This window comes from Cetorhinus maximus, chromosome 6, assembly GCF_964194155.1.
Source record: "Cetorhinus maximus chromosome 6, sCetMax3.hap1.1, whole genome shotgun sequence".
Lineage (NCBI taxonomy): Eukaryota > Metazoa > Chordata > Chondrichthyes > Lamniformes > Cetorhinidae > Cetorhinus > Cetorhinus maximus.
Window position 1 is genome coordinate 45,057,425 of NC_135884.1, and position 27,848 is coordinate 45,085,272.

Genomic DNA, 27,848 nt, shown 5'->3' on the forward strand with positions numbered 1-27,848 from the left:
AGTGACTTCAGCCTTTTCTTGGCATCACATGGATTAAATCAAATTGGCTGAAGAGTGGCATCTGTGTTGCTGGGAACCTCCAGAGAAGGCCAAGCTGGATCATCCACTCGGCACTTCTGGCTGAAGATTGTAGCAAATGCTTCAGCCCTATGTTGTGCTGTGCTCTCCCATCAATGAGGATGGAGGTATTTGTGGAGCCTCCTCCTCCAGTGAGTTGCTTAATTGTAATTCAAGACTGGATGAATCCATCATTCATGGACCATCATTCAGGACTGGATCTGGCAGGACTGCAGAACTTAGATCTGATCTGATCTGCTGGTTGTGGGATCGCTTAGCTCTGTCTAGCGTATGCTGCTTATTCTATTTGGCATGCAAGTCATCCTGAGTTGAGGCTTCACCAGGTTGACACCTCATTTTTAGGTATGGCTGGTGCTGCTCCTGGCATGCCCTCCTGCACTCTTCATTGAACCAGGGTTGATCCCCTACTTGGAGGTAATGGTAGAGTGTGGGATATGCCGGGTTATAGATTATGAAGCTTATCCCCAACAGCGATCACTCTTTGTGTGAATAAGAATTTCAAAATTGACCTTTTACTAGTTGAAACACCCCACCCCAATTTTACTAGTTTAATATATATCCTTACAATCTATATACCTCTATAAGATAACCTCAGACATCTCCTTTCTAGGCTGAAAAGCCCAAGTTTCTCCAGTCTTTTCTCATATATTAAATCACAATCAACCGTGTGGCTCTTCACTGCACTGTCTCCAGCATTTGAATGTCTCTTCTGGCGACAAGATTGGATGTAGTTTTCAAGATATCATCTGTGCAGGGCACTATAAAGTTTGATTGACATTTCTTCTGTTCTGGTTACATGGTTCAACATCCTACTGGTTTCGTTGACTGCTTCTCTGCATTGATTGGACATGTTCAATGTCAAGTCTTGTAAAATTCATGGGTCTCTTTCAGTTTCTATCTTTGCTACTTCAACATCATTTATGGAGTAGATATATATTATCTACTTTTCTTCCAATCCTACACATTTTACACTTGTCTGAATGTTGCTATTGTCCTGCCACTTACATATCATGTCCATTCATTCTGCAATTTCTGAAATGCCTCTTCCAGTTCCAAAACTCCTCTTAGAATGGTACTATTTGCAAATTTGACTACTCAAGATACTGCTTTCTGAAGCACTGTGAACTAAATTCCTCAATAAAATTTGAAACATACTTTTTAGTTAAATGAACTCCTCCCTTCAGTCCACTGGTGAAGCTGCCCTTTCCTCTGCCACCAGCCAGGATTTGAGCTTTTAAAACAATTTCTTTTGCCTCTGTTGGGAGAAAAGCACAGTAAAACATTAATTATATTTGTCTACCAATGCATCAGTCCACTGTGGTTTGCAGAACACAACTTACAGGGAAAATGTTAACTTACAAGGTATCACAGGCAATATTAGTATATTTACACATTCAGTTGATAGATTTCACTTTTCTCTACCTCAGCACAATCATCAACCTATCTGTCATAAAAAAAAAGAATGTTACAATAGTGGAGAGAATTGTCAGACAAACATGTTAGTGTTAATCTAATTGCCACTAACAGTAATTTCTAGGGATGGTAATTAATAACCTGTCACACAACATTACAACTTTCTCACATTAGTCAGGGGTTTGGTAGCACAGTGGTGTAAAAAATAGGGACCCTTAAGAAATGGTGTTTTATAGAACTGCATAGGATTCTCATGGAACTAGCTGGCGCAGCGTATACTTCTCTAGCTCTGAAAAAAATAAACATTTCTAAGGAGTCAGGGACCAAGGCAAGGTAGAGATAAAGGTCACAAAGATTGCACTCCCACATTAAGATCTCTTGGTTTTACAAACATTCCTGAACTAATAGCAGAAAGCTTGCTGGCACCCTGTGTAGCAGTGACTTCAAGCCAGGGTGATGAACGGCGTTGGGGGAGGGTAGGGGACCACCCTACATCTTGGGTACCTATCCATTGGTCAGAAGGGTTAGAACAGGTGATTGACACTGAGTAAGCTACCAGCCTCTAGAAATAAAGTAAATTCACGTGTGCTCGGAGACAGGGGGCAGTCCTCGTCAGTTTTCATCAGGCAGCTGCCTTCTTGCCTTCTTCAGATGAAAGATGCATCAGGGGACATGTAGGAAGATCGAGAGAAGAGTTCCCTAACAATTCAACTAGAGAGCAGAATGCTGCTATCACAAGCTACTGAGATCAACACACTCTGTGCCAAGTCCGTTCATCCTCTGGGATCAGTGAAATGTTCTCAAGTATCACACATGCATCATACCTAAACTGTTACTACTTAATAAACTACCTTAAAATTACTTACAAATACTCAACTGGCTATCTTGGGTACCCGTGGTTCCTGAACCCAAAACCTCACAGTGGTAATGTTATTGGACTATTGGAGTAATCCAGATGGCAGACTAATGCTCTGGGCGTGAGTTCACGGCAGCTGGGAAAGATTTAACTCAATTCATAAATCTGGAATAAAAGGTTTGTCTCCTAAAATTGTCCTAAAAACTCATCCTGGTTCACTAATGCCCATCAGGGAAGTAATCTGCCACCCTTACCTGATCTGACCACCAGAAATGCAGCTGTCTTTTAACTACCCTCTGAAATAGACTAGCTAGCCACTCAGTTGTATTAAAGCTCTACAGAAGTCATGTAGAATAAAACCAGATGTACCACCTGCCATCGAATTAGGCACCAGAAACAGCAAAGGCACACCCTACTCCTACAAAGTTTTCCTCAGTAACATCTGGGAACTTGCACAAAGATTGGAAGAGCTGTCCTGTACACCAGTCAGGGAACAGACTGACAGGCACACTCACCAAATCATACTTAGCATCATTGTCCCAAACTCCCCCATCACCATCCCTGAGTATGTCATGACCCACCAGCAGGACTGATCCACCAGAGGTGGCAACAGTGAGGTAAACATGGTATACAGTTGGCAGGGAGTGCCCTAGGAGTCCTCAGCATTGACTCTGGATCCCACGAAGTCTTATGGCATCAGGTAAAACATGGGCAAGGAAATCTGCCATGATCACCCTTCTCCTCAAAAGAAAAACCCTCAACCTACTGTCTTGCAAATTACCATCCCATCTTCAACCTCCCTTTCCTTTCCAAAGTTCTCGAACATATTGTCGCCTCCCAAGTCCATTCCCATCTTTCCCCAAAATCTATGTTTGAATCTCTCTAGTCAAGTTTTCGTGCCTGTCACAGAACAGCTCTTATCAAAGTCATAAATAACATCCTATGTGACTGCGACAAAGGTAAACTTTCTTTGTCTTTCTCGATCTGTTTGCAGCCTTTGGCATAGTTGACCACACCAGCTCCACTGTCATTCAGCTGAGTGGGGCTGCTTTATGGTGATAAACCCATTTTCAATTGTGTTAATCAGTCTGTACCCAGTTACCACTCAAATACATCAAGCAGACTTTTCAAAGCAATTTGTAAAGCAATATTTTTTTTAGAAGCTACCCAAATGCACTTGTTCAAGGCACATTTTGCATTTGACAATGTGCAAATATATCTGAGTGGAAACTCAGAGAGAAAACACTTCTCAGAACAGGCCTTACATCTTTTTCCTTCCTGATAAATTATGTTGTGAGTTTCAGATGACTCACTGTTGCAAGGGCTCTGTGTACTTCAGCTCTTTATCGGTCTAAGAGGAACTGTCAGATGACAGCACTCATTTCTACAGTAAAAGCAACATGCAGCATTTACTGTGCTGTTCAAGCACACCAACTGGCGAAGCAATCAAACAACAGTACTGATAATGTCAATGGTGTTATCCTTGGCTCCATACAAAATGACTAACTTTGGGAAAACTTAAAGCGTGAAACTACACATGCAGACAATCAAGTTAGGAATGTCATTTTAATTGTTCTGCTTTAATCTTGAATGGGTGAATTTAGTTAAACAGTCAAATATTAGGAATACAATGGAAGAGTTGAAATGTTGTGCCATAAAATCACTGTAAAACTGAGTGATTCTATACATAATGTCCCCCAGTCAGCTATCCTAAGTACCAATGAGGATGTGAACATATTAAGAGAAAAAATGTTTAACCGATATTTTAATTCGCGTTCGTATGAAATACTGAGGGGTGCCAAGGAGCTATCAACATGGCTTTTCAGCATTTGATTGCTACGGACTTGCTCGCCCCAAATTTAAATGATTTTTGGCACTTTTATTTTTATCCCTTCAACAAAATGGTAGGACATTTGCACAAAGGATTTTCTTAGGTAGTTAACAATATTGCTCTGTATAAGGTACACCTCATTTTCTCTTTACCACAAGATCTGTTATTTGCAGCACCAAGGACAGGGCTCTTTTTTAAAGAATATTTCTGCACTGACTCGCATGGATCACAGATTTGGTTTTGCAAATGCCAAAACCTCTGAGCTTCTGCACTCAAATTCAAAAAGTGAATTCTCATCCTAATGAACACAATACATCTACCCAGCAATTTATTTCCAATGTGCACAAGTCTTTTAAAACGATAATTTAACAAGAGTCATTGCATATTTTGAAAGCTTGCCATAGGAAATGTGGTGCTATGGCAGAATGGAGTTCATAAACTAACGAACATCTGTCACATGAGTCAATACAGCTAAAGTCTACCCTGGGAGTTGTGATTACTCAGACTATGCAGTGCCTACAGCAAAACGAACAACCAGTTTCTGCTCAGTCACCCTGTTTATTACTTAACTACTGCATCAGTCACAGCACTAAAACTTGAGGAAAATGACAAACACATCAACTACAACACCACTTATCAGACTACAAAAAAATTTAACATTAAATGACATTCTATATTCAAAGGTACTGTACACAACTTCTCAGAATGACACTACGTAGGCTTTTTTTGCATGATCTTCCTTGTTTTTTAATTGAATTTTAACCTCTTTATGCAATAGAGTGTAGACTGTCATTCCTTCTGAAAATGAGACAATCACCTGGGGCACTGCACCTTGAGTAATCATTTGATCTTCTGCTGTCCCACTGCATAATAGCCCCAACGTCAGATTTCTGTCCAAAAGAGGCAGCACCGAAATAAAACATTACAGGAAGAAGCTCAGTGCAGCTTAGAAAATGGCCGGAAGGGAGATTTGTATATAGATGCTAAACTTCAATTGAAAAGATTATACAAAACCAGATAGTGCAACATTATTCCTCATTTTTAACATCAAGACATTCTTGCACTGCAAGGTTTGAGGAGGAGGAGATTTCTCAGGAATAGGATCTTCAGGCTAGCCTGGGGGTCTGCCAAATCAAAATTCTTTCTATCCGGAGTTGTTAAATGAAGATAACAACATTTGGTGAAAGGCATAGTGTAAACAGGACATAAAAAAAGATGATTCTAAAATCATGACACAATAAGTACAGTTAATATCAACAGGAAACCGTCGCCATACACAAGACATTTTAGATTGTAGATATATCATAAGAACAGAGCACACTAACACATCAGCTTTCAATGCATCACTGGTTCACATAGTACTGCTGGAAGTAGAGGATCTCTAGTTGTCTTCCTCCATATTTATCCTGAAAGCATTAGCAGGACACCACTGTTAAACAAGATATTGTCCCTATAAATTTGTTAATTACAGCCAAAGAAAACAAACAGTTTAGATAGCCCTCAAATTTACAAGGAGCAGTGGTTATTTAAGGGCAATTTGATCATTAATACAATGAGCTTCCTCAAATCTTGTGGTCATATTATACAATAGGTTTGCTCCAAAATTCATAAATAATTAAACAATTCATTTAATGGCCATCAATTTAGCTACTTAATCCAACAGAACTCCCCAAATCTATTAACTGAATTCAATGGCAACCATCTCAACCATTTCATGCAATATGTTCTTCTAAAATTGTTTAAATAAAATCAGCGGGAATCAGGTTGCTCTTTTAATCAGTCTACCCACATTTCATTACCTAAATAAAAGCAATAGCTTTGGATCCAATTAATCAATAAATGTCATCAGGAACAGGCTGTATCTCTGGCAAATGAATGAATGAATTAATTAAAACAGGCAGAAACAAAGTGCTTCCCTGGAGTAGGCCATGCTTTTCCCAACACACAATACAGGGTAAAAACAAAGTACAACCAGGGATGGGTCTTGCCTCTTGCAATTTAATTAACTAAATAAAACAGGGCAAAAGCATAAAAAGTCTTTGAGAACAGGCCTTATTTTATCCAAATCAATTAAATAAAAAGGGACCTGCAGCATATTGTGCCCCCAGAAGCAGGCAACGGTTTCTGCAAACTAATTAAATAAAACTGGGTAGAAGCAAAAAAAGACATAGGAAATGTGACACATTTCCTGTGAATTTATTAAATAAAAGTTGCCAGAAATATAAAATGCTGTTGGGAGAGCCAAAGTTAATAAAATAAAAAGAACTAAAAGTAAAAACACTGTCAGGTGTCAGCCGCATTTTCTGCAAAGTTGAATAATTCATTAAAAGTTGGCAGATGCCTCCTTTTCATTCACAGTGACTTGGGAGCAGGTGCAGGTAAACTTTAAAAGGTGATAAAGAAAAAGAACATGAACTAATTATTAAAAGCTAAAAGCTACTGCGGATGCTGGAAATCCAAAACAAAAACAGAATTACCTGGAAAAACTCAGCAGGTCTGGCAGCATCGGTGGAGAAGAAATCAGTTAACGTTTCGAGCCTTCATGACCCTTCGGCAGAACTGAAGCATAGTTAGGAGAAAGGAGAAATATAAGCTGGTTTAAGGTGGGGGGGCGGGGGGAGAGAGAAGTTGAGGGTGTGGTGATTGTGGAGATAAGCAGTGATAGGAGCAGATAATCAAAAGATGTCACAGACAAAAGGATCAAAAAGGTGTTGAAGGTGGTGATATTTGTCTAAGAGAAGTGCTAATTAAGAATGGAAGACAGGACACTCAAGGTACAGCTCTAGTGGGGGTGGGGTGGAAAGACTAACAAGGTTTTAGTTTTAGATTTAAAAATAATGGAAATAGGTGGGGAAAGAAGAATCTATATAAATTATTGAAGAAAACAAAGGGGGGAGGGGGGAGAAACAGGGTGGGGATGGGGGAAGGGGAAGTTTAAGATCTAAAGTTGTTGAATTCAATATTCAGCCCGGAAGGCTGTAAAGTGCCTAGTCGGAAGATGAGGTGCTGTTCCTCCAGTTTGCGTTGGGCTTCACTGGAACAATGCAGCAAGCCAAGGACAGACATGTGGGCAAGAGAACAGGGTGGAGTGTTAAAATGGCAAGCGACAGGGAGGTTTGGGTCTTTCTTGCGGACAGACCGCAGGTGTTCCGCAAAACGGTCGCCCAGTTTGCGTTTGGTCTCTCCAATAGAGCTGTACCTTGAGTGTCCTGTCTTCCATTCTTAATTAGCACTTTTCTTAGACAAATATCACCACCTTCAACACCTCTTTGATCCTTCTGTCTGTGACATCTTTTGATTATCTGCTCCTATCACTGCTTGCTTATCTCCACAATCACCACACCCTCAACTTCTCTCTCCCCCACCACCCACCCCCCCCACCCACTTTAAACCAGCTTATATTTCTCCTTTCTCCTAACTATGCTTCAGTTCTGCCGAAGGGTCATGAAGGCTCGAAACGTTAACTGATTTCTTCTCCACCGATGCTGCCAGAACTGCTGAGTTTTTCCAGGTAATTCAATTATTAAAAGACTTGATAGATTGCATGAGAAAATGGAGTCGTGAATGGGGAGGAATGCATTAGTTAAATTGCTCCAGCAATAAAATTTATAATTTGGGATCCAATTTCAGAAGTCCTCAGTTGTTTCTCATTAGTAGCTGTCAAACCAGTTTCTTCACTTTGATTTTTATGCCCGCTATCTCACAGTGCTGATTTGCTGTTGTTTTGCTTTGAGCCAACCAACAAAATTTAATAGCCAAAGGGTGACTGCACAGTGCAAGATTATGGAATGAGAAGTGCATGGCAGGGCTTTTAGTACATTACTAATGGACCTCTCATGATATTACACATGGGAAGTCAGATTCAAGCAGAGTATTAATGTCAAGAAGGGCTGAAGGTGGGGAGATTTATAGATGGGGGATAGGTTTTGAAAAGGTAGATAGTGGAGGTAATAGAGTAGAGAAGGGAAGTAGGAAATAAAGGACAAAGCAGCTAGCATACAAATGTATAGGAGAGGGAAGGAGAGGGTGATGGAGAGAAGAGAGACAGAGATGAGGAGAGGTGATTGAAGGAAAAGAGAGAGAGGGAGAGATGGCTGGGAGAGGCAGAGGGAGAGGGATGGCAGGTGTAGAGAGAGAGAAGGGCAGCAAGTGTAGAGAGCGAGGGTACCAGCAGGGGTAGCTAGGGAGAAGAATGGCCGGGGGAGAAGGATGGCGGGGGCAGAGAGGGAGAGGGATGGTAGAGGGAGAGGGGCAATGGGGGGGCAGAGAAGGAATGGGACAGCGGGTGAGGGAGAGAGGAAGTGGGACAGCGGGTGGGGGAGAGACTGAGTGGGGCTGAGAGGGTGAGAGAGGTAGCGGGACGGCAGGAGGGGGAGAGAGGGAGCGGGATAGCGGGAACAGAAGAGAGGGAGCAGCACAGTGGGAGGGGGAGGGATGGTGGCGTGAGGGGGAAAGGGAAAGGGTGATGTGAGGGGGAAGGACAGCAGCAAGGGGGGACGAGACGACGGCATGAGGGGGAGGGGACAGCAGGGTGAGGGGGAGGGGCCAGCAGGATGAGGGGGAGGGACAGCAGCATGGGGCAAGCAGGACAGTGGCGTGAAAGCGGGGTACAGTGATGTGAAGGGAGATGGACAGCGGAGTGAGGGAGGGCAGCATGTCAGTGTTGGATGGCAGTGTGAGGGGGAGGTATGGTGGTATGAGATGGAGGGATGGCAGAGTGAGGAAATAATGGATGTCAGTGTGAAGGAGGAGGTACAGTGGCTTGAGGGGGGAGGAACAGCGGCATGAGGGGAGCGGGACGTTGGCATGTCAAGGGAAGCTGGCAGGTCGAGGGATCCAGGTAGTTTGAGGGAAACAGGCAGATTCAGGACAGGCAGGGCAGAGAAAGGAAATGCTCCCGCATGGACTCCTGCCAAATCTTATTTTTCCAAAGACTTCTTTAATTCATAGTCACTGAGCTATTCTCAAACAATTTTATATCCAATAATAGCTGCACAAAGAAAATAGTGATTTTAATTCATAATTCAGCTCCTACTGCCAATCCAAACTGCATGGTTTACACAGTTGGACTTACAGAAACACATATCCCTGTTGGCAATGCCAAAAGCAAAGATTTTGATGCAAAAAAACTGAGTGCAGAAATTAAAAAATTTTTTAAAATTCTGCAAGCGCAAACATGCAGGCAGCAACTTTCACATGCAGCACATCTGAAAAAAAACTGTTATGTTTGCTCAAACCTTCTTCCAAGATTGCAGTGTCAAATCAGTCTGTGCAGGTAAAACAAGTGCACAATTAATGAAGCGGTAGTAAGATGCCTTTGCCTATCAGATTGGTCTGATCTTTTACACTCTGCTTTTACCTCTTTCTGATAAAGTCTAACAATATAAAACAGAAAGGTTTCATCAACAAGAAAATTAAAACCTCTAAAGTACAGCGCCGTTTCCAAATGCTTCTCTCCAATGTAAATGACGTATTTCATGTTGCTTCTAGTCACCCATGAACTACAGGATTCTGCTGTTTTTTTCTACAAACATTTTTATAAACTGGCTTCATTACCAGATGAGAATGAGATTTGATTAGCAAGCCATTGAACTTTGTGTAAGGAATTTTTCAGCTTGATATTCTCTTTGATTTTGGTTTTCAGAATGGTAAATAAATCTAGCTGGAGGTTACGGATGAGCTTATGCCGTCTGTTATTTAATTAAGCGATAAACCATTCTACCAAGGGAGTATACAAAGAAATCAGCCTCAAGCAACTATGGTAAAAAAATATGCCAGTGTTAAGGGACTTTATTTTCTCAATGTCATGGTTCACTAGCTTAAAAAAACTCAAACAAAAATGTTTGCATCACAGAATTTTTTAAAAAGTCAATACATCTGCCTAACAACTTTAACAGGATCTCAAATTCCCATAACAAAACAGAAAACACAAGCATGACCTGGATTAACATTCAGTCAGGACAATGATGTTTGCTGTACTGCACTTATCTAATAATTTCAGGCTATATGAAATAAGATGGAACAAGTGTTATTTTAAGAACTGTTTCACACTGCTTATTTTAAACCAAATGTAGCACCTTACCATTGTCACTTTGTTAATTGTCTACATGCCTGTTCATTGCATGTAGCCAGGCATCAAACAGCTCAAAATAACTTAAGCTCTGAAAGAAGCTATAATTTTTGAACAGTGGATATATTTTGTTCACCAGATTTTTCATTCTGTTCATTTCTAATTCACACAAAAAACTGGAGGCATCAACTACAAACATTCCCAAGTTCCTCTATTTGCCTGTATCATCTTCAACCCATTGAAGGAACAAAAACACAAAGCTGTCACATGCAGTTAAGCAAGTGCTGCTTATGCTGTAGCCAGCAACAAAATAACTTGGGAGAACAGGTACCAGTAAGTGCCTCAGGAATTAACGTGACTCCACTGTCAAAAAGATACATATTGATATAATTACTGTAAGGCTGGGAAATAGGCTCATATTCTGTAACTCAGATCAAATTTACACCTGCCAATCTCCATCCTCACATTTCCATCTATTATCACAACTAAAAACCTATGCCGCTTGAATATTTGAACCAGCTTGTGGGTTTTAAAATTTACCTAAATTGAGAAACAAAAAATTAAATAGTTTGTTCTCCCCCACACTGCAAAAGCAAACATATTTGAAAGAATTCTATCATAACAGATATTTATAAAGGTGTGGAAATCTTTAAAAATGTTAACATTTGAAAGTTACACAGACTAAATCAATTTTTAAATATTTAACCCTTATTTACAAAAATAATTTTTGTTTAATGTACCATTTTTCAATGAGCATTTTACTCTATAGTTATCTTTGAACAGTTTTAATAATGCACAATCGAAAAGTTATCGGCATGCTTTTAAAACATTTTTAAATGTGTCAAATTGGTGGAAATCATTTTTCACTGTCTAAAATCTAATGAACTCTAACTTTTTAGATCATAGGTTAGATCTTTGTCAATGCTGATGTTACAGCTAAAAATGAAACAGAATTGCACAGTCACTGCTAATGTTACACCATTGAGAAACAGGTGAATTTTCATTGGTATGCTTTCATTAACATTTCAAGGTAGGTTTCATTCTTAGTGTGATCTGTAGGGACTTCGCCCACTGAGGAGGAAAACAAGTGGGAAATTCAGCACTGCTGAAAGGACCAAGGCAGCCATTTGTACCTATTATAAAGTGGTTTCCTGTAACCTCCAAGCTTAATGCTTCTACAGGGCTTTGGACCCACAAATTTAAAGACTGCTCAGTTGAGGTAATTCAGATGAGGACCCAACCTGTTTGCCTCAAGGGAAGACAGCTGCCAAAGTGCATGACCCAAAGAAATATGTGACCTTGACAGTAATTGTTACTCCAGCACCTTCCACATAATTACTTAATGCCAAAAATGGCAACTAACCTTTACAGGCAACCAAGGTAATATATGGCAGTCATAGCTTATAAGAATGCACTGCAATAAGCATCTTTTCTAATTCCAGTCACTGATTCCATACGGCATCATCTGCAACTTACCTTGAATATAAGAGCAGGAATAGGTCATTCCGCCCTCGAGCCTTCACCACAATACCCTTCACACTTCCTTTCTTCTGAAAGTGTCCCATTACACAGCCAAACATATAGGGTCACAGTGAAAGACTCAAAAGCAATTTCATTACCAATAGCTGTTCTTGCCGACTGAAACCTGGCTTGCTTCCAAGTGATGTTGCACAGGGTACCTTCACTCTCTCCTTTCTTCTTTACAGGGCAATGCTCCATAACCAAAGATGAGAAAATACAACCTCAATGCCCCAAAGTTCCTACTACAAATCAACTTTCAACCGTCACAGAATTTCCTATCGTTGTAGGAAGATTAGGAATCTAATATCTAAAGACACAAAACAATTGTCAAAAAAGATAGCGTACTGGCCTTGAGGAGTAGGAACACTGCCAAATTTATTTACAATGAGATGTTTCTGTCACTGACAACTATGAGTAAAATGATTTGGGTTAGGTATGTAGGAAAGAAGAATGATTCCCATACAGGGGCCTTAATGGTTGTAAAGTTTATTGTCTGGAAGTATCTGAATTGTTTGTTGCCAAATCATTAGGCAGCGGGCTCAGATCTTAGTAAGCTGAAGAGTCATTTTATGAGCTTTGTCCATAGCATCTGGCAACCAGCAAAACTCAGTTATTGCTTCATATGGAAAGTGCAGCCTTCTCAAGCACTGCCAAAGTGTCACAGTGAGGTAGCCTTGCCTTGATCTGCAGACAGAGACATATCGGTATCAGCAGGCAAGGAGCAGAAGCTACATATAATACCTTCCCAGCTTGGCATTTATGATGGTTGTCATGATTATTCTCTTCATAAAAGAGCAAGGGCAAAGCCATTTGTTTGCAGAGGTCCAATATTCAACATTTAAACAAAAATGAAAAATTTGTTAAAATTATGAAAGCTTTTATGCTGTGAGAACTTTTACATCCTCCTGAGACAACAGATGAGGCCTTGGATTAACATTTTATCTAAAAGACTGGACCTCTGACAGTGCAGCATTCTCTCTGTAATGTAGGTCTGGCACTGGAGTGACAGGATGGATTATGGGCTCAAATAGCACAGAACTTTCTGACTCCAAGTTGAGAGCCATGGCTGACAAAATTGTTAGTTTATTGTTGGCGCAATGCAGAAATGGAAGTGTAACTGTATCTTAAATGTAACACAGCCGTTTAACATTTTAACTTCATTTTGGTAATCACACAAGAATCTGAATTATCGGAACTTATTAACTCTTGAGTAATCAGCTCTCTTCACCACAAGCAATCAAAACACCTAAATTCTACACTGACTTGGAGGTAATTACAAAGTACCTTTCTAAAATTGATTACGCCCATATGACATTTTTTGTTGATTAATGTATATGTTTTAAAACTAGAATGTTATCTTCTATCAAAACATGCTGCTAAGGTAAGTATTTATCTCATTCCTTTGGAGACCAAGATACCTCAATGCAGGCAATAGCTCAGTCTCAATTGATGTTTGTTACTAATTCTTACAGTGATTCTCATGTATGGGAAATGTTGACATGTCTTTTGGACAAACAAAGGCATAATCAACATGCCTCAGTAGTTGAGCAAACAGAAATATATCAATAGGATAACCACAGGAGATCAGTTTTATCATCGATCTCCGGATGTTGCACATCTTATAAACCATATACTGTGGTGTAACCCTGAAGTGTACTTAAACATATTGACACTCAAGTGGTCATGATGAATATTTGGCAAATGACCTTCATATTGTAGATTTCACTAGTGTAGTGATGATTGGAAGCAGATCGAAATAATAATAGTCAGTCATTTCAGGGAATAGCAAGGAAGCTCAAGGACCAACATGGCTGCATTCTCTTGAAAAGCTGCCAAAACCAAGCCAGGAGATGGACAGAGGTAGGAAGCATTTACACACAGCTCAAGGTATGGATAAATGAAATCCCAAAGGGACAGTCTTGAACATATTACTGAATGATCTTGGAGTGTGTTACTAGTTTCATCCCAAAGTTTGTGGATGACGCCAAAATAGCAAGGGATCAGCAGAAAATGGAAAAAAGTTACAGGAAGACTTAAATTTGGGAGAGGTGAGCGGATAATTAGCAGCTGCAAGTTTCAATATATAATACTAGCAGCAAGATAATAGGGCTAAAGGATTTCTTTTAAACAAAAGATCAATCAAGAAAGTGGAATCAGTGTAGATAGATCCCTAAAGATACCATATCTGGCTGTTGTCAACAAAGCCAAAATATTTTTAGATTGTGTTTAAAAAAAAGGAAAAGTATATAGATCCTGCCACTCTGCAATCTGTAATCCTCATTATAACACAGATGTAACTATGCTGGAAAAGATGCAGAGAAGAGCTATGTAGAATGATGGAGGAACTAGGGAAAACAAGGGCTTACAGAACTGAGACACTTCTCTTTCAAGAAATAAAACCTGGGAGGAGGTTGCATTGATCTATTCAAATTAATAAGGCTCACAGGCTTTAAAGGTCACCAAAAATATTGATAGCAGATATAGCAGAAGAATGGGATACTAGTATAAGCTAAAAATGGGAAGTTTTAGGTAGGACATAAGAAAGTGTTATTTCACTAAGATTTTCCGGAGAAGCTCACCACAGCAGATTATGAGGCAAGGTTTCTTCAAGATAAAAAAAGAACAAATACCTTGAGAAGAACTCATCATCAGTTACAAATGTTTGAATAGCAAGAAGGTGAATCTCAATCTTAAGGTTGCCTAGTTTGGGCATTAAACAATTAATTTGAAACAACAGCATGAAGAGGCTCGGCCTTGTTTGTTCACAGATGGTTCTTATAAAAAGGTTAAAGAAGCAGATTCAGACTGTGGACAGAATGACTACTTTCATCTACTTTCATGACTGAACTGTTGGGCAAGAAGGGTGACCTCAATGATATCTATAAAAATGTTCCCAAATTTTATTAATTTGGGTTTTTTTTTTATTAAGAGGCAAGTTAATTTTTCCCCCACAATTGTAAGTGATCACGTTTGTCATTTGATGTTATGCAACTGGAAGATCTGGAAGGTGCTGGTGAACTACCTTCTTGAACTGCTGCCATCCATCTGCTGCAGGTACATCCACAGCACTGCTGGGAAGGGAGTTTCAGGTATTTTGATCCCACAACATGGAAGGAACGACAATACAGTTCCAATTCAGGGTGGTGTGCGGCTTGGAAGGGAACTTGTAGGGGACGGTTTTCCCATGCTTCTGCTGCCCTTATCTTTCTAGGTGGTGGAGGTAGCAACTTTGGCGGGTGCTGTTAAAGGAGCCTTGGTGAGTTGCTGCAGTGCAGCTGAGTGGCCCTGGTGGAACCCATACTGAACATCAGTGAGCAGGTTATTGCGGTGTAAGTGTCGCTTGATAGCATTGTCAATTTGTCTTGGATCTCAAGTGAGCAAGGCTGAACAGCTTTCTGTCAGTTCTGTCAGCAGCAAAGAGAAGAATATGCCAAAGAGCGCAGATTGCTCACAAACTGTCCCTTTTAAGATAACGTGCACATGTGGCTGTTTAAAGGTACGATGCTTTGAACTAAACAGAAAATTTAGAGAGATCAATGTTTACTACTGTCTACTTGTGGCAACTTTAATTGAAAAGGTGCCATTGCCAGAAAGCACTTGCCACCCCTTTCTATGATACAACCAAATCTCAACTGGATCTACACTAAAGCACTGATAACTCACAGCGTAAACTAGGGGGAGTGCTTCACCATGGTCATGGGTATTTATTTGAGCGCTGATCCTCCGAGATCTAAGCTGCAGCCAAATTGCCTTCTGAAATATAGTAGTCACAAAAATATTAGAATTTCCTCAAATTACTTTCATAATCATTAACTTGTCACAGTGATCTTATGTACATTAAGGTGTCAGTGTCATTTAAATTGGCTTGCAAGAACTTGCTAGTTGATGAAACTCATTACTCAGTCAGCAGATTGCCGGATCAAGGCCCAAGGATACAAACTAAGCACATAACCTAGATTCAAACATTTCAAGGCAATATTAAAGGGGTGTTGCATTGTTGGAGGCACTGCCTTTCCTTGAGATATTGAAGTGAATATCAGACATCTAGTAAAACTGTTCAAAAGAAATGCAAGGAGTTTTCCTTGCGTCCTAGCCAGGAGAGTCCTCTCTCAGCTAACATCTTCCAGAACAGATTATCTGGTGATCTATTAATTTACTATTTGTAAGAGCTTACTATATGCAAATTAGTTGTTATATTTGTCTCTGCAACCATGACTGCATTTCAAAAGTAATTAGTTGGTTTTTGGAACATTCAGGGTTTCTTTTTTCTTCGACAGAATGAATCAAGGTCGTTATTTTAAATTGTTCATAAGTGTATGCATTTAGGTTGACACTCCTGTGCAGTACTGAGGGAGTGCTGTGTTGTCAGAGGTACTGTTCTTTGGAAAATATGTTAAACTGGGGCCATGTCTGCCCCCTCAGGTGAACATAAAATATCCCATGGCAGTAATTAGAAGACCACCAGGAGATTTATCTCCAGTGTCCATGCCAATATTAATCCCTCAACCAACATCACCAAAACAATTATCTAGCCATTATCACATTGCTGTTTGTAAGAGCTTGCTGCGCACAAATTGGCTGCTGTAATTTGCAGCAGGGTACAGCTTTATTAATCACAAAACAAAAACAAAATTAAAAATACCTAGAAAAACTCAGCAGGTCTGACAGCATTAATGTCTGGCCATCTTAAAAGCTGCTGTTTTAAGCCACTGAATTGCTGTTGTTCAGTCTTTTAGAACTCAACCAGTGGTTTCAGCCCAATAAATAAATAGTTATTTTTGATATAAAATATTTATTTTGCCAAAATAATATGCCACCCTAAACTAAGTTTAACTTAATCAATTTGGCATTGAAATCAATGGGTGCCATTTCAGCGAGTGGACATTCTGACTGTAGTTTATTCTGTTAATAGTGAGTATTGTTTGTGTTTCCTTGCTCTTCCAGTTTTGATAATTCTCACTTGCTCATGATCAAACAGTTATTGTTTTTCATGTTTTCTCTTAATCCATTTCTCAGTTTCAATATATTTATCCTTTTCAAGGAAGGCATATTTTCATTGGCAATAAGCAGTTTCTGCATTTTTGAGACCAAAGTTCCCTTTACAATTTAGCTGCTGTGCACAACTGGCTTTTTCAGTGTGGAATCCCTTTCAATTTTATCACAGAACAAGACCCGCATGGTACGTTCCAGGCTGCTGTACAGCATAGCGGGAACATTGGTTGAGATTTTTGCCATTACAGGAATATTCAGATTGACATTTATTTTGAATAGCATTGGGATGCTAATCTTAAAATTTTATATTTCATTGCCCTTGAAAATAAGACCCAATTAAAGAATAATCCTCCCTGTGCTATTTCACATCACTTAATAACACAAAATCAGGAAAAAAATGTGATAGATTATTTGCTGATGGATTAGTCATTATGATAGCGCCCGGAAGGGGATCAGGCTGTAAAGCCAGGTGCCAAATCAAAAGAAAAATGATGGTTAATATGAAGGGTGATCAGCCAGTTTGTGGCAACCCCTATGTAAGATGGGAAAAGCTGAAAGAGAAAGAAAGGAAGGAGCAGTCGTTATGAGTGGAGGATAATTTTTATATTTACCTAGGAATATTTCAGAATAGAGAAAGTTGGAAAGACAATTAAATATACAGATCCAGTTGGAATGCTTTCTATAATTACTAGAAAGCATATTTATCATCTTCTTCCTTGAAATAAAATAGTGGTGGGCCAAACCGTAATGCAGATCAGGTCAGAAATTCACACTACAACAAACAAGTCAGTTGCAATTTAAACATACACATTAATATCTCCAAAACTGAATGGAACTGCTCAATGTTTTTCTTCAGAAACTTAACATTTTTCTTTGTGTCCCAGATGGCAATAATCCAGATTGTGGGGTCATCCAGCTTCAAGCAGCAGAGTTTTTGAAAGAAAATTCTTGCTGGACTCCTGCTGTTTAGAGGGCTCTAATGCTATATGACACTCGGTTGTTTTATTTGAAATGCATTTAGAAATAATTTCCACTACGCTGCAGGCAAACAAAATGTTGCTGCAACTTAAAAAAAAAACCATCTGGAAGCTAAATGAGATGTTAAAGTAACATATAATCTTAGCTATGTCAAAGCTTTTTTTACTCTTTCACGGGGTGTGGGCATCGCTGACTAGGCCAGCATTTGTTGACCATCCCTTATTGCTCTTGAGAAGATGGTGGTGAATCATCCTCTTGAGCCGCTGGGGCTCACCTGGTGTACGTACAGCCACAGTGCTGTTAGAAAGGGAGTTCCAGGATTTTGACCCAGTGACAGTGAAGGAATGGTGCTATAGTTCCAAGGCAGGATGGTGTGCGGCTTGGAGCAGATCTTGCAGGCAGTGGTGTCCCTATGCATCTGCTGCTCTTGCCCTTCTAGGTGGTAGAGGCCGCCATTTTGGAAGATCAAAGAAACCTTAGCAAGTTGCCACAATGCATCTTGTAGATGGTACACATTGTAGCCACTGTGTGCTGCTGGTGGAGAGAATGAACGTTTAAGGTGGTGGATGGGGTGCTGATCAAGCAGCTGTTTTGTCCTGGATGGTGTTAAGCTTCTTCAATGTTGTTGAAGCTGCATGCATCCAGGCAAGTGAGGAGCATTCCATCATACTCCTGACTTGTGCCTTGTGAAGGTGGACAGGCTTTGGGGAGTCAAGAGGTGAATTCCCAGCCTGCTCTTGCAGGCGTGGTATTTTTTATGGCAGGTCCAGTTCCATTTTTAGCCAATGGTAGGCAACCTTAGCATTCCACTCTTTAGAAACAGCAACTAGCATTTATGTAGCCTTTAATGTGTTCAAGACACTTTATGAAGGGAAAAATAAAAATAATAATAGATGCCAAGCCCGGATGCGAGAATTAGGATAGATGACTGAAACCTTAATCAAAAAGGTGGATTTTAGGAAGGAAGTTCAACAAGGTAAATCGGAGGCAAGCGAATGACGAAGTAACTAATGCACAGTAGGCAAGAGTAAGAAGATCGAAGGGTGGGAGGAGAGAGAATGCTTGGATTAGGGCAGGGAAGAGGCCAGAAAGCTAGTCAAAGAGGGAAGGATTAAATAGAAGGCTGCAGTCAAAGGACTAGGAAATAAACACAAAGGTGAAACTGCAAAGCTAGGATGGATGAAACCATGCAGACCTTTAAAGGCAACATTAAGAAGTTCAAATTCAATATTTTTGTGGACGGGGAATGTAGCCTATAAAGGATGATGGCTGAGCAGGATTTAACGAAGAATAAGATATGGGTAGCTTATTTTTGAATGAGTTTGAGTTTAAAAAAGGAGGGGATGGGAAGCTGGAAAAGAGGATGTTAGGGATGCCAGCTTGGATTTTCTGCATTGATGGAATCAGAGTGGGAAATTGGCAAGAAAAGTTTCCACCCACTGACTGTAAGGCTGCTGACCAGGACGATTTTTTTGGTGTAAGGTTCACTTAATTATGGTAGATTGCTGTCAGAGTCATGTCTTTGCCATGGACTCCATCTCACATGGATCATCCAGCCTCAGCTGGCTCAGTGAAGTAAATCAGTGGGAAGTAAGCATTGTTTGGCCACTGCTATAAACCATGGCATTGGATTTTCTGATGCTCATTTGGAAGATTTTTTGATTTGTTCCCAAATCAGACAGTCTGAATTGAGATTGAAGTCAATGGGAAGTGGGGAAAAAACTCTCCACTGGCTGAAGTCATACCTAGCACAAAGGAAGATGGTTATGGTTATTGGAGGTCAATCATCTCAGTCCCTGGACATTGCTGCAGGAACTCCTCAGGGTAGCGGCCTAAGCTCAACTATCTCCAGCTGCTTCATCAATGACCTTCCCTCAAGCATAAGGTCAGAAGTGGGGATGTTCACTGTTAATTGCACAATGTTCAGTGCCATTTGCAGCTCCTCAGATAATGAAGCAGTCCATGCCTACATGTAGCAAGACCTGGATAACATTCAAGTTTGGAATGATTGTAAGTGGCAAGTGACATTCACGCCACATAAGTGACGGGCAATGACCATTTCCAACAAGAGACAATCTAACCATCTGCCTGCCCTTGATGTTCAATGGCATTACCATTGCTGAATCTCCCACCATTAAAATCCTGGAGGATGCCACTCACCAGAAAATTAACTGGACTAGCCACACATAAATACTGTGGCCAAAAGAGCTGGTCAGAGGCTGGGTATTCTCTGGCGTGTACCTCACCTCCTGACTCCGCAAAGCCTGTCCAACATGTACAAGGCACAAGTCAGAGGTGTGAAGGAATACTCCCCATTTGCCTGAATGGGTGCAGTTCCAACCACAATCAATAAGCTCAACGCTATCCAGGACAAAACAGCCCGACTGAATGGCATCCCATTCACCACCATAAGCAGTCACTGTCTCCACCACAGGCGCACCCTGGCTGCAGGGTGTGCCGCATACAAGATGCACTGCAGCAACTTGTCAAGCTTCCTTCAACATCACCTTCCAAATCCATGACCTCTACCACCTAGAAGAACAAGGGCAACAGGCGTAAAAGCAACAGGCGCATGGGAACACTACCGCCTGCAGGTTCCCCTTCCATGTCATCACTACCTTCCCAAGGGCAATAAATGCTGGGCCTTGCCAGCATCGTCCACATTTAATAAGTGAATTAAAAAAAGCAGAGGTGCTCATTGGGTTGAGAGAACTAACAAAGGAGTAATGCATATATATAGAAGCTGTCCTTTGCCTGTGGCTTATGTCACCAATGAGTAAATTATAATGAGGCGGAGGCAAAGCTAGATCCTGAATATAGATTGAAAATATTCATGTCATAAGGCCACTATTGAGAGCACAGACCCTGGAAGAATTATCAAAACCATGGTACTATTTCTCCATAAATGTTTGTGAGTATTGTAGAAAGGAAGATAAACAACACCTAACTGAATAATTGCTTTTTGTGTCTTGTTGGTTTTTCATTTTCAGGAATTAGATATTATTTTACATTTGACTGCACCTTTCAGTAAAAATTCAAAATCACAATCTCATATACTTACAGCCAAGAAAAATGTAATATATTCACAAATCATTTTAATAACACTTCAAACCACATTACACCAGAGGAGTTCAATGATGCTTAGTAAAAATGTACTAACTACTCTTTTAAAAATCACTTCTTTAGAGTGAACATTTCTTGGTTTCTCTAATTTCTCTCTCACTACTTTTGTAGTCCTTATCACACCAGAATCAGAACTCATTTGCCTCAAACCCAGGAATCCAGTCTCCAATTCTGTTTCCCTCACTAGTTTTCTATATTTCAGCATTACCCTGACTGGATCACTGCACTTGCACTAAAAAATACACAGGTAACCATTTTACTGCAATTGGTTATATTATGCAAATTCAAATATATTGGGATCAGTCAAATTTGGAAACATTTTCTTAGATTTAGAAAGGTTAATCTGAGGTGGAGGAAGCAGAATACAAGTAGCAGTTATCAACTGGTACAATGGGAAATAAACTAGAGAAGGGTTACAGCTGTACAACAATCAAGAATGAAATGGGACAGGGTGTAAAACAAAATGTAACACAAAGATAACTTCAGTCAATAGTTCAACTTCTTGTTAGGTCATTACTACTTAGACATTTTCTCAATGTTGTTTTCTTTTGCTTCAGTAAACAGGCAAAGACTATGATCCAAAACCGCTGCCCTTGGATGTGCTGTGCCCAACATAGCATGCCTGAGATTAGCAATTGCTCTCCTGCGTATTGTACTTATTAAATTGATGAACTTATGTGCATCCCTACCATTCCTGTAAAAGATGGAAAATACCTGGTCATCAGAGCAATAAGCATAGGCTAAACTACTAATGTACATGTTGGATAATACATTAGAAGCAGTAAAACACAGCAAGATACCAGATGCAAATAATTCACACATCAGATGAACTGGTTCAAGACAAATAGTTTATTTTCTCAATAGTTCTGACCAAAGAAGGGAATTTTCCAGATTTTCTTACTAAAATTGGCTTGGGTTTTTACCTTTCTTTCCCCACAGGAGGTTGCACAGTTCCAGGCAAGCAGTAAGGGTCTGTATTATGACATACCAGTCATTACAATTATATGGGGTAGGCTTGATGGGCCTTATTCTATCCAATATTTTCATGCGTTCTTGGTTGCTGCTTCTTTTGACATCACGTTACCAGTGTGATTGAGGATTCCAACTATGCTGTTAAGTTGACATGAGGAAAAGGAGCTTATTGGGGAAAATAAAGATGCAAAGCATTGAAGAGTTCTGTTCACATCTGCTGCCATCGCAGGATTAGGTCCAACCAGAGATGGCAATCCTAGTTAGCGGCCTCTACAAGAAAGGAAACCAAAGATTTGTGTCTTCATCTGCATGGTGACCTGCAGGTATCTTGTGGATCATGGACAGTTCTTCCTATACAATTGAACTTTATCACAAAATGAAGCTTTCATGCCACTGACACCTTCCAAGCCAGCCCATAAGGCATCTGCTGCATCTGACTATCTTCACTGCAGACATTTTCAGCATTTGTTTAGTGAGCTACATTTACATGAGGCAATAACTTCATCACTATTCTTGTAAAAAGGCATCAACTGGACAGGTGACAACCTTCATCAGATGGCAGGGTTACCTCGGGTCACATGTTATTCATGTGGGCAGCAGGGCTCTTCATATCAAGCCTACATCACACTTCTTCAGTTCCGGCCAAAAATGAGGGAGTTGGGTAACTGCTATGTTTCAGCTGGCAATTTCTCTTCCATGAAGCTTATGTTTACACCTTCACTCTAGGTTTCGGCCCCAAGCTGGACCACCCTCTTTATGTATATCTCCTGCAGCAGAGCCAACTCTTTAAACATGAAAGGGGGCAGTCTTGCCCACATGTCATTGTGAACAATTAATTCGCTCTTGTACCACCAAAGACTTGCTTTTCATGAAAGCTGCAGCCATACAAAAGTTGGATTTTGCACTTTCCAGCCAAATGTGTTACAGCCAATTCGCCCAGGCAAAATTTCCTTCCTCCATTCAAATCACACGCAAGAATTTTCATGGCAAAATTTGATGCAGCTAGCACCCGTATACTGGCACAGGTAAGCCTGCGCCATGTGCCATCGCAGCCGGAATTGCAAGAGTAGAGCCATGATGCTATGATTAAATATTAAGTGTTAAGGATTTTACACATTAGCAGATCAAGCAGGCAAAACGTAACATTCAAAAAAAGGCAACCATCACTTGAACTTATCAACCAGGAGCGGATGGCTGGTGAGAAATAGAAACAGCAGCATGGACTTTCTATTTAGCACTGGCAAATGACCCTGGTGAAAAAGATTACATTCCAGTCAAGATGATTGGCAATAATTGTAAGTCTTTACTTAATTCTGAAGCTTTACACTTAAATTTTATAAAGGGAGGGTATCCTATACATCCAGTGCTGTACATTGAGGATTAAATATTTGTCAAGTAAAGAATTTAACTATTTTGCTTTTTAGAAGTACTAATCAAAATAGCTTGTGTAGCCAACAGAATAAATGGTAAAGTCTCTCAACTTCTGATATCCAGGAGACATAGAACAATGTTATGCTAGTCAAGTACATGATTTTCTTTGGAGAGAGAAAAGACTTAATGTTTCAGATCTGCAATCTTCCATCAAAGCAGACCTAAAATGTTAACTCTTGTTTCTCTGCCAGATGTTGCCAGACCTGCTGAGTATTTTCAACACTTTTTGTTTTATTTCCGATTTCCAACATCTGCAATATTTTGTTTTTGCATGGTTTTCTTTCATAAGTGTACAGCATTTTTTGCATCTTTTTGAAATACAGGAATAAATGCCTAGCTTACATACTGCATTTCAAAGTGTCTACTGATAACTAAAAACTATAATGTTTATTAATCTATTAACCAATAGTTTGAAATTAATCAAATTTCTCTCTCTTGAGGAAAAAAGTCTCTGGTTCCATGAGCAGCTGCAACATATGGCACAGTACACTCACTTCAATTAAAACTATACTTCCAGGACTTGAGAAATTCTATGTAGTAGGTGGGAGCACAGCAGTTGGTAAGAACAGCCTGAAGCTTGTTTGTAGCTGCACACAAAAACATGAAAAAGAGCACTGTACCACATAGATTTGAATCAAGAAACTCCTATCTACCATGATGCCAACAGAATTTTTTAAAATAAAAACACTTTTTAATTGATTGCCCTTGAGTCATTCTATTCTGTAAGGCAACGAAACTGAGGGGACCTTTTTTTTTAAAATTCTGCTGTTGAGCAAACATCTTCCATCTCTGGAAAAAAAACACTAATACCTAGAGTGTCGGATCACCAGAGGATGCTATACCTTGCCCCTTTAAGCTGCCAATGATTTTTTAAACTTCTTTTCCCGCTTTGTACTTAAAAGTTGAATCCACTAGATAAATATTCAAGGATTCTTTATATTAAAAGACTCCAGCTTCCTTATCGTGTACTTAAAGACTCTGTTGCCATGGGTGTGCCCAAATAGCAAAGAATAAGTATCAGCAGTTTGCGGTTTTCCAAAAGTACAGCCATAGACCCAGGTAGCTGGATCTGAAAATTAATTGAATGTAAAGCTACAATGTAGGGCACAGTCATCTGCATACAGAAGATCTCTGATTACTGCTTCTCTGACTCTGGTCGAGGCACACGGTCTGCCGAGATTGAAGACCTTCCCAGAACAAAACGTAACATTGATGCCTGCAGAGATTCCCCTGGTGGCTTTCTTAAACATTGCAGCAAAGAAGTGATTGAAGAGCCCTTTGCTTTACACCACTGGTTGCCGCAAAGGCATCGGACATCTCACCACGGACACAAACATGTTTTTTTGTTTGTATTTTGATATAGCTAGTGAATCTCTCATAATGTTGCTCACAGTGGATACAAGGATAAAAACATCACACTTGGGTTACATGAAGCAGCTGGGAAATTCGCAAAGTAAACCATTCACTTTTAACTTTCACTGCCTTCTCAGAGGTGGCATATGGAGCAATAGCTCTAGATTTTTCAAATGCTAATCATTCTTTTAAGGCATTTTCTTTCCACCACCAGTTTATTTATTGTTACTTCTATTATAATGTTGAAGAGTTAAAAACCCATTTCACTCACAGTTCAATGGGATGAATATTGGGCAGGGTCAACAATATTCAGAAGCTCACTCCACCAGATTATCCCCTAAGCAGCAAGATGAAAAGTAGCACACTGAGTCTATACAGCTAGTCACTTTGATCAGGCATCTGGCTTGGAGTGATCAGGTTATAAACATGCGATATGAATCGTTCAATCCTGAAACAGTTAATCTGGGATTTTCCAAGTTAAGGGAGATAAAAACACCATGATTGAGTGCAAGGTGATGCATTTTGGTCGGAAGAACATGGACAGACAACACAAAATAAGGGGTGAAATTTTGAAGGGGGTGCTGGAGCAGAAAGACCTGGGTGTATATGTGCATAGGTCAATGAAGGTGGCAGGACAGGTGGAGAGAGCAGTTAATAAAGCATATAGTATCCTGGGCTTTATTAATAGGAGCATAGAGTACAAGAGCAAGGAAGGTATGCTGAATTTATATAAGACACTCATTAGACCTCAGCTGGAGTATTGTGTACAGTTCTGGGTGCCACGTTATGTGAGGCAAGGGAGGAGATTGCAGGGTCTCTGGCACTAATTTTCAAATCCTCTCTGGCTACAGGAGAGATGCCAGAGGACTGGAGAACAGCGAATGTGGTACCATTATTCAAGAAGGGTAGTAGGGATAAACCAGATAATTACGGGCCAGTGAGTCTAATATTAGTGGTAGGGAAACTATTGGAAAATATTCTGAGGGACAGGATTAATCTCCACTTGGAGAGGCAGGGATTAATCAGGGATAGTCAGCATGGCTTTGTCAGGCGGAGGTTATGTCTAATAAATTTGATTGAATTTTTCGAGGAGGTGACTAGTTGTGTAGACGAGGGTAGTGCAGTTGATGTAGTCTACATGGACTTCAGTAAGGCTTTTGACAAGGTCCCGCATGGGAGAATAGTCAAGAAAGGAAGAGCCCATGGGATCCAGAGCAATTTGGCAAATTGGATCCAAAATTGGCTTAGTGGCAGGAGGCAGAGGGTGTTAGTTGAAGGTTGTTATTGTGATTGGAAGCCTGTGACAATTGGTGTACCACAGAGTTCGGTGCTGGGACCCTTGCTGTGGTAGTGTACAATAATGATTTAGATGTGAACATGGGAGGTATGATCAGTAAGTTCGCAGATGACACGAAAATTGATGGTGTCGTAAATAGGGAGGAGGAAAGCCTTAGATTAGAAGACGATATAGGTGGCTGGTAAGATGCACAGAGTGGCAAATATAATTTAATCCTGAGAAGTGTAAAGTGATGCATTATGGAAGGACTAACATGGCAAGGGTATATGCAATGAATGATAGGACCTGAGGAAGTACAGAGGATCAGAGGGACCTTGGTGTACATGTCCATAGATCCCTGAAGGCAGCAGCACAGGTAGATAAAATGGTTAAGAAGGCATATGGGATACTTGACTTTATTAGCTGAGGCATAGAATATAAGAACAGGGAGGTTATGTTGGAGCTGTATAAAACACTAGTTAGGCCACAGCTGGAATGCCATGTGCAGTTCTGGTCGCCACACTATAGGAAGGATGTGATTGCACTGGAGATGGTGCAGAGGACATTCACCAGGATGTTGCCTGGGCTGGAGCGTTTCAGCTATGAAGAGAGACTGGATAGGCTAGGGTTGATTTCCTTAGAGCAGAGAGGGCTGAGAGGGGGCCTGATAGAGTATACAAAATTATGAGGGGCATTGATAGGGTAGATAGGAAAAAACTTTTCCCCTTAGCGTAAGTGTCAATAACCAGGGAGCACAGATTTAAGGTCAGGGCCAGGAGGTTTAGAGCGGATTTGAGGAAATTTCTTTTCACCCAGGGGGTGGTTGGAATCTGGAACACACTGCCTGAGGGGTGGTAGAGGCAGGAACCCTTACAACATTTAAGAAGTATTTAGATGAGCACTTGAAACGCCATAACATACAGGGCTACGGGCCAAGTGCTGGAAAATGGGATTAGAATAGATAGGTGTTTGATGGCCGGCATGGATACAATGGGCCGAAGGGCCTGTTTCTGTGTTGCATAACTCTATGACTCTATTATGGGAAGGATGTGAACACATTGGAGCGATTGCAGAAGAGGTTAACAAGAATGGTTCCAGGGATGAGAAACTTCAGCTATGAGGATAGATTGGAGAAGTTAGGACTGTTCTCCATGGGGAGAAGAAGGCTAAGAGGAGATTTGATAGAGATGTTCAAAATCATGAAGGGGCTGGACAGAGTAGATAGGGAGAAGCTGTTCCTGCTTGTAAAAGGATCAAGAATGAGAGGGCAGAGATTTAAAGTGATTTGCAAAAGAAGTAAATGTGACGTGAGGAAAAACTTTTTCACACAATGAGTGTTCCAGGTCTGGAATGCACTTCCTGGAAGTGTGGTGGCAGGTTCAATCATTAGATAATGCCCTCTATCCAGCTCCACCTGTCCCACCCCCTTAAACAGCTTATATTTCACCACATTTCTATTTCTCTTTAGTTCTGATGAAGAGTCATACGGACTCGAAATGTTAACTCTGTCTTCCTCTCCACAGATGCTGTCAGACCTGCTGAGTTTTTCCAGCTATTTTTGTTTTTGTTTCAGATTTCCAACATCTGCAGTATTTTGCTTTTATCTTAGCATTAGATAATTATTTGAATAGAAGCAATGTGCAGGGGTACGGAGAAAAGGCAGGACAATGGCACTAGGTCATAATGCTCATTTGGAGAGCTGGTACAGTCATGATGGGCTGCTTGGCCTCCATCTCTGCCATTAAAATTCTGTGATTCTGTGAAAGGAAATAAAGAATTGCTAGGTGAAGAGAATAAGGCCCAGATTTTCACCCCCAGGTTGGATTCGTAGAGTTGGGGGTTTCCTGGCTCGGTGAACCTAACCTTTAAAATGGCCACCTGCAGGTTGTATTTTCGGTCAGGGAGGAGTGGGCTGAAATAGGAGTTGGAGCGGGTGGCCCCGGAACACTGCCAG

General features: G+C 40.5%; 1 protein-coding gene across 5 annotated transcripts in view; it reads right to left on the reverse strand.

Annotated features, from left to right (window-relative positions):
• The window catches only part of suclg2 (succinate-CoA ligase GDP-forming subunit beta), a 405,981-nt gene that overhangs the window by 195,020 nt on the left and 183,113 nt on the right, over positions 1-27,848 (reverse strand). For all 5 annotated transcript variants that reach the window (XR_013576840.1, XM_078543679.1, XM_078543682.1 and 2 more), the window contains exon 3: positions 1,234-1,333. Coding sequence is in view for 4 of the 5 variants with exons in the window: in XM_078543679.1 (XP_078399805.1) it covers positions 1,234-1,333 (100 nt within the window). In the remaining variant the exon portion in view is untranslated. The remainder of the gene's footprint in view (positions 1-1,233; positions 1,334-27,848) is intronic.